This window comes from Octopus sinensis, linkage group LG2 (genome assembly GCF_006345805.1).
Source record: "Octopus sinensis linkage group LG2, ASM634580v1, whole genome shotgun sequence".
Lineage (NCBI taxonomy): Eukaryota > Metazoa > Mollusca > Cephalopoda > Octopoda > Octopodidae > Octopus > Octopus sinensis.
In genome coordinates, this window is record NC_042998.1 from 189661247 (window position 1) to 189669930 (window position 8684).

General features: G+C 32.4%; 1 protein-coding gene across 1 annotated transcript in view; it reads right to left on the reverse strand.

Moving 5' to 3' along the window:
* Positions 1-8684, reverse strand: part of LOC115227071 (LIM/homeobox protein Lhx3-like) — a 54822-nt gene that overhangs the window by 26386 nt on the left and 19752 nt on the right. The window contains exon 3 of the mRNA XM_029798004.2: positions 2308-2510. Coding sequence (XP_029653864.2) covers positions 2308-2510 — 203 coding nt within the window. The remainder of the gene's footprint in view (positions 1-2307; positions 2511-8684) is intronic.

An 8684-nucleotide genomic window follows, 5' to 3' on the forward strand; every position in this document is an offset into this window, starting at 1 on the left:
ACATAGTTAAACATTGTGACGGTATTGTTGACAAACACAAACTCAAAGATGATTGTCATGGCAACAATCTTGATATCTTGCTGGCGGCAATGTTGACTAGGCGATTATAATGCCTACTGAGGTAATAGATATAACAGTAGCCATAAATTGTGTCGTTCTGAATTAAAAGCTCACCTAAGTCTTCTGCAGTTCCGAACTATCTTTTTACCATAATCAGTGCTGGGTGCAAGTCGCGGTTTATTAACAAATAAAGTAATTTTTTTACGGATTGCAAAAATTTGCAAGAATTTGAAAATATGTTGAAGTCGAGGTTTATCAATAAATAAAGTACTTTTTGCTTACGGATTGCAAATTTTTTCTTAAAAATAGCAAATATGTAATCTTTAAAATATATCAGTCCCATAACAGATTTTACACAAGATTATTCTCAGTTATTTATGATGATGATCATGATGAAAATGATAATAAAGTTCATCTTCAGCGTTACCGTGATCAACATGATCATCGTTGTCGTCGTCGAAGCGATGGTAATGGTGGTATTCATCATCGCCACCACCACCACCACTGCCACCACCACCATCATCATCATCATCATCATCATCATCATCATCATCATCATCATCATCATCATTAAGGGCTAGGGACTAGGTTGTTTATACAGTCAATTAACCCAATTGACCCAAACATATCACCACCGGTCACACACTATCAATGCATGATGCCAACCGTTTTAGACTGCACATTAGTAGTATTGCATGCATGTATGTGCAAGTGTGCGCTTCTGTGTATGTGTGTGCAAGTATGCATGCGAGAGTATATGTGTATGTGTGAAAATGTATATGTATGTCTATGCATGCATGATCGTATTTATGTGAATGCGTGTGCATATATGAATGTGTATGTGTATGTGATAATATGTATGCGTATATAAGCGAATGAGCACGTGTTTGTTGTCGCACGCGTGCGTGTGTTACAGCCTTATAGCTCGTGCAAATGTCAACATTTAATATACGCATGTGTCGTGAAGAGAGATGAATTCTCATGTTTTGTTCAGCGTCTTCAGAAGTTATTAGATTCCATAAACACATCATAACATCCTCATCCCCGCCGCCACCGTCGTCGTTCTTGTAGTTGTTGTTGTTAAGCCAAAGTTCAGATGTGCTCGTGTAGATCAGTGATCAATGATGGTCGGTGATGAGCGGTCTGAGTCCAAATCCCGGTTAATTTCTGAGTTTGTTAAAATATTGATTCTTAAAACATAACCACAAAAACCAGAAATTATGGGGAGAGTGAGAGGATGAGTCGATTATATGGAGTCCACTATAATGATTATTACTTTTTTTTTTAATTGACCTCTGAAATAATTGAAATTTGATCTCGGTGGGATTTGAACTCAGGTAAAAGTACTGAAAGGAGGAAAAGTTATTTTGTGTATCTCCTGATTCTACTATTCCTCTACAACGACAACAAACAACTACAGCTATCACTACTGCTACAAGAGCTGGTCTGCTGTTGCTGCAGCTGGTTTCCTTGTTGAACAAAATAACAAATACTTAAATACAATGCACTTGACAGAAAAACCGACGATAAAACAAGTAGAAATATTCACATACAATAAACAGCGCAGGAAAAGAGAGTAATACACCATAAAAAAATTACTCCATATATATATATATATTATATATAGCAAAAATTTAGATTCAGATGAACATGGTACTTAAGTTAAAGGCACGAGAATTTGGTATGGTATTATCCATATAAATCAAAGGGGGTGATTGTTTAATTTACATTGTTTAAAATAAATGAAGTAGCATGAAACGATTGTACTACACTACCTTTGGATATAATTGTTGCTTATTTTGATTACACACACACACACACACACACACACACACACACACACACATATATATATATATACACACATACACAGGGAATAGGAATCTATCTATAAATAAATTGATGACAGCTTGGTTCGAGAGAAATTCTTGGTCTGAAATTCTGCCCTCAACTTTTTCAAATGTATCAAGCACACAACTTCTTAGGCCATAGCTGCGAGACAGAACACTGACTAACTTCTTTGCCAAATGAAAGCGATAGGAAAAATCTTTATAAGGAACTCAAGTGGTAGTCAGATCCGTCCCGCACACAATAACAAATGTTCTGCACCAATTGCTCCACATATCAACAATATCTGAATAAGGAACGATCGCTCTCCATGCTTCTTTGACAGACACAATTTACAGAATTTCTAAAACTGGTAATCGTAACAATAAAATCGAATGGTATGAAGGGAATTTAACGTACCTCTTGCTTTTGCTGCTTCGTAATCACCTTTACAAACTAACTTCCGGTCTTCCATAAGGTAAAATTCATCCCCAGTATTAAGTTGTCGATTGCACATGAGGCAAGCGAAGCATTCCAAGTGATATACATAGTCTTGTGCCCTGCGCACAACTTGCGTAGGTGGAATTCCTTTATCACACCCAGCACATTTTGTACCATATCGTCTGGAAATAAAAGCATATACATTACATAATAATATTGTGTTTCTGCAGTTATGAAAATGTTATTCAAATCCTATTTATATAGTTATATTTTTCTTTGATTTTATATACATTTCTGCGACCATATATTTGCATTAAAGTATAGTGGCTTCGTTTCTTTATATAAATAAATTGTTGAACTCATTGTGGTAGATGTTATCTGTATATTTAATAATTATATATATCATTATTCGTAGATTTAATATTGGTATAAACTGTAATTCATAGATTTTTAATTTGACGACGGAAAAATCTAAACATATACCATTAATGTGCGTTTTCAATTGTTCGCAGAGCGTTTCTTGTTTAAAGTATCGTGTCCTTGATGTTTGTCCAACATTTACGCCCTAGTTATGGATAGACTCAATGTACACAGAGAAGTAGTTTTAGTGAACTGGCATTTCATGTAGAACGAAAGACTCTGATATTTAATAATATAAATTAATGTAAAAGATAATAACGGTTTCAAAGTTTGGCCTAAGACCAGTAATTTTAAGGGATGGGATTAGTCGATTACATCAGATCCAGTACTCAATTGGCACGTATTCTATCGACTCCGAAAGGATGCATGGTAAAGTCAACCTCGGTGGAATCTGACTCAGGACGTAAAACTGGAAGAAATGCCGCAAAGTATGTTGTTTGATGTGCTAACGATTCTGCCAGTTCACCATAAGAGAAATAATAATATCGTAGTATTTTAAATGATCAACATTTGATACAATTATTTATCTCGTTTAAATTGTAATTCCTACACCTACCGAAAGATCGTTCAAACAAAACTATATAATAGCAGTTTCCAGCCTATGAGTCAATGCAATCGCGTGGTTGATCATGTAAGGATCACGATGAAATTTTTCTTTTTTATCTTTGACAAAATGTAAAATTTTCATATGTTGTAACGTAATAATCTATGGGCATAAAGGATACAACACAATATTTAATTGCAAGCAAAAATTGAGAACTAGTTCCTCAACAAAATATCAAATGCTAAGTGCGTCTCATTAAAAACAAAAACACGGTAACAGAAAATTATTGATTCGCTAAAATAGGTTGTAATGCTAAAGGGAGTTGGTTCTATATAACAATTGTGAGTGTAGATTAGAATATTGAAGCTTTTAAAAATATATTCAAATAAGAAATCTGTGGCCAATGCCGTTTTGGGCGGTTTTTAACTAGTAATTGTTTCTAGTTTATTTTCTAGTTTATTGTGCCTGAAGGATGAGTTTGATGTTACTAGGAAATACAAGGGTTTTTAATCGAACATATAGCAACCCTAATACTTCCGTCAGGTACTTATTTTATTAATCTCAATTCAACGAATAGCTAAGTTATGCTTTTTGATACAATATCGGCTTTACATTCGTAAACATAAACACACCAATATCCACACACATGCACAATAGGCTTCTGCACGCTTTTCGTCTAATAAATCCCACACTCACAAGATATTTGTCAACTCAATGGAACTGTAGAACAGAACCTAGAAGAAAGTGTTTGAGAAGCGAACTGCTTAACGACAGTTATAACTGTGAATCTTAGTAAACATTTAAGAAGGAATGGAACATAGGAAGGGTGTTAGGGAATTAATTTTATTCAGCATGATGTCCTTTTGAGGAAATGAATTAAAATTCTAGATATTTTGGATAGTTGGTTTATGCTTTGTTCAGTGGCATAAAGAATGATGATAACTTGCAAAACAGAAAATTGTTTGAATCCTTTTGTTATTGTTTAGATGTTTAACTAATGAGGCAAATGTGAATGCGTTTGAATCACCAAAATCAACATGAATTGTACATAGTTTATCGCATTAAAGTTTAAACAATTTCATCAATCATTTATTAAGGAATAAGGAAAATTTCTGCATGGTACTTAACTATTAGTACTTTGCAGGTGACCGTTATAGAATATATTACCACCTACGGCTATGTCTTTCTTATATATTTTTTTGTTGAATGTTTTCTAAGACCACTCTTGAAGTATATTAATATATCGATTCTGGTAATTCAACTTGGCTCGCGATTAAAGATCAATTTCAAAGATATTTTCATTTTGCTTGAAATTTTCAGAGGAATATAGACCCAAAAAAGATTACTGAGTAAATTCTCAATATTTATATTTAGGGACATGAAAAAGATGGGGGAGTTTGATAAGAAAATCTAACGAAACAAACAAACAAACAAACAAAAAAAAAGGTAAAAATGATTGTACTTAATAACATTAGTTTTTCCTTTTAAATAGGAATAATTTCAAGTTTTGCCTCAGAGCAATCATCATCGTTTGAAATGATTCAACGTATTTACTTGTATTCCTTTTATGAGTATGTAGATATAAAAGGAAAAATCAACTTTTGCAGGATTAACACAAAAATAAGAAACTATAAACTAGACATCAGAAAGTATCAAACTGACTTTTATCAAACATGAATATGAGGTTTCTAGTTTAAGAAAGAAAAATTTGTTAGATCGTATGATTAAATTGAAAATAACAGTAAAGAGATATAAACTGTATATATATGTATATATATATATACATACATATGTGTGTTATTTTAGGCAAATACTTTTAAACACGGTAATAAAGTAATGTTAATTATGAAGTAGACATTTCTGTTCATATTAAATATCTATGAAGCATATACATTTCTATCAGACATTAAAACCATACAGCTTGAGAGCGGGAAAACAGTCAATTAAATTGACTCTAGTACATAACTTGTAAACACTAAGGAGATAAAAGGGCCTAACTAAAATAAGGCAAGGTATTTTGTTTGACACTCTAGCGAACCCACAAGCGAAGATACTGAGCTATGTACGGTCAATGTTGGAAAATAGGAACATAAACAATAATTGATAAATTTTTTAATTCCTAAGTAAAATTAATAAATAAATTCTTGAGTTATGGATATATATATATATTGTGTGTGTCGACGCCCCCAGACGATGAAGTAGGCTAGCCCAATACGTAGATATAGCGGGAGAAGTCTAGACATCGAGGAGTTGAGTAGAGGTCACCCGAACGTGCGATATAATATATATATATATATTATATATGAGGGATATATATATAATATATAATATATATATATATATTATATATATATATATCCCTCATACATCCAGACCACAAAAACAGTATTCAGGCCGCCAAGGTAGCTACATAAAGCGGAACTCAAGAGAATATTCGTCTTATCGTTTTTTGCCTCTCTGTAGGACAAGAAAGTCGTCACTTTCCTTTCCATCAAAAAGACTGATAGTTACACCATAGAACAGAAGCTACTCTCTTTTCAACTACTTGAAAATAGATTGAATGGATTAATACTGCATATGTTATGTTCTTTATATATATATATATATATATATATATACATACACGACCTGAAGCTGACACACCTAAATACACACACAAAGTTCTATTTGCACAGCTCCAAATTTAATCAATAAAAAAATTATCTACAATACCTCTACATCACAAACCACCTTACAACCTAATTACCATTCATCTGAATCCCACAAACCTCAAGGAAGATTATTAACTTAATGCTGCACAGTCTGATGATGGCTTAGCTGGCCGAAACTTCGAAGTCACTGTCAATATTATTCTTGTTAAAAAATAATAAGTTTGTACTCTACAAAAGTATGGAGTATACTATTCGAATGAATACAAAATTGTTTCTATTATAACAACATAAAAGCAAACACTACTATATATATATATATATATATATATATATATATATATATGTATGTATGTATATATAAATAAATATAGGGATGGTATTATTAAAATACCATCGCAAGTGATAAGCGAATTATTAGCCGTACAGGCAAATTAATAAAATATATACATACAATATTAGATATGTACATATATACACAAGGGTACTACATGAGTACTCACGTAATAACCTTGTGTATATATGTACATATCTAATATTGTATGTATATATTATATATATATATATATATACCAGGGTAAGCACATAAATGTGAAACAAGGTGGAAAAAAGAGTACTCGAATACCGGAGGTAGAGCAATATGGTTTATTAATAAAGCAGTAAAGACATAACAAAACTCTTACTTTGTTCCTTTCTCAATCAAAACTGTCTGACGATCGGGAACGTGAAACTCCGAGTAACAGTTTTTGTGATATCTTTGCAGCTTTATTAATAAAGTATATATATATATATATATATATATATATATACATATATAATATATATATATATATATATACATACTATATGATATATATATATACATATGAATATATGTATATAAGAAGTTGTGACACGCATTGCTTTCCCAAGAGTATAGTATAGTAAACGAAGTGACTTTGTTAATGAAACAGCGCAGTTTGTTGCACAACGCGTGCTACAACTATTCAATATTTTTGTTGTCTTGCAGCGAATGTCAGAGCAGGACGTAAATTTCTAATACGCTTCGGCTACGCCACGGTTTCGATAACTGGTTGAAACTATTTCACTTCACTTACGCCGTTAATGACCTTCCCCTAAAATATGGGTCCTTTGTGTCTAGTCGAAATGAAAGCAATATTTTTGTTGTCTTGTTTAGGCTTTTCTAACTTTTATGATACCGTTTAAATGTCAAAGTAGAAGTAGAATGAAGATATCGCTCCCTTGTGTATACATAAATAACCAGTTGACATTTGCAGTATTCAACTCTGAAGCCAGTCTTAATTGTGATTGATTATATACCAATATGTTAAATTGCGATGATAATTCAAGACTTTAAATAGGTTCGTTGACAATTTTATGAAGATGTTTTATTTGTCCCTAATGTCACGCTTCAGTAATATTTATTACGATGACTACAATTGTAGACGTGTATTATAGATTTTTAAGTAAGGTCATAAGAAATATGATGTAAAACACTTCGCAGGATATATTAAAATTCTTCTAACCACAAGCGTACATACAAGAAAGGCTCATCTGAAAAAATAAAAATAAATAAAGAAAGAAAAAAATGAAGTAGAAAATATTGATTTTTACTTAGGCACATAGCCAGCTTTTGGTGGGATATAGGCGATCGGATCAACCCCAGCACACACTAGAGATCGATACAATAAATAAGGCATTATTTGTACTTAAGGTGATCTATCATTTCTCATAAATCAGAGCTCTACTGGTTTAATATTAATGTCTTTTCTTCATATACAATACACTAAGTCTGTAGTGGTAGCATACAGGCAAATGAATTTATTGATTGCACCGTATTACTGGGACTTAATCGAACTAACGAGAATGCCTTTTCGGATTTGTTCGGCCTGCTAGAAATAGTAGTCAAATTTCTTTCAAATCACAACTTACAGTCTTACAGAATAAATTAGATAACGCAGTGTTACCCACCGGTAAAGGTGCAAGATGATCATGAATGGGGACGTTTCTGATTATAGGCCTGCTCGATCAAGCTAAACAAACTGCAATTTATCCCAGAAATTTGAACATGAGGAAACTAAAAGTGGCAATCTATTTTGATTCGTCCTTCAGTAATTTAAAACAATTGTCTTCGAATGAAACTCATTTCTTTCTCAGTAAAAGTACTCATTATCTGAGGAGAATTTCGAATTTCTAAAAAATTATGCTATTTTCTGGTGAATATTCAATTGGTTTTGTTGTTGCTTGGCTCTTAGTCATCGTGCTCGAGAAGACCTATGATCAAAAGGCGAACCTGCTATTATAATTATGTATTTTTTAACTCACAATATAGCTTAGACTACTAACCGAGTCCATTTTAGAGTTGTAGTTTGAAGGATGACCACATGGTAACTGCCTCGTTGATTTTCTAGAGTTCATATCTGATAGTATAAGGGTTTGGTTATTCAAAAGAAGAAGCGGTTACAGAGAAATACACATAGATGATATTAAAAACAACTGGTTGGTGTTCTTAAGTCCGACTTTTGAAATTGTTCCGTTTGTATTTTGCTTTCTTATGCTCAATTGCAGAAGATAAAATCTATTAAATTTTTTTAATGATTATACGGTACATAAACTTGAAATAACATTTACTGATTACAAAAAAGAAACTTATATATATATTATATATTATATATATATATATATGCTGGAGCACCGCCTTTTTAGTCGAACAAATCGACCCCAAGACTTATTGTTTGTAAGCC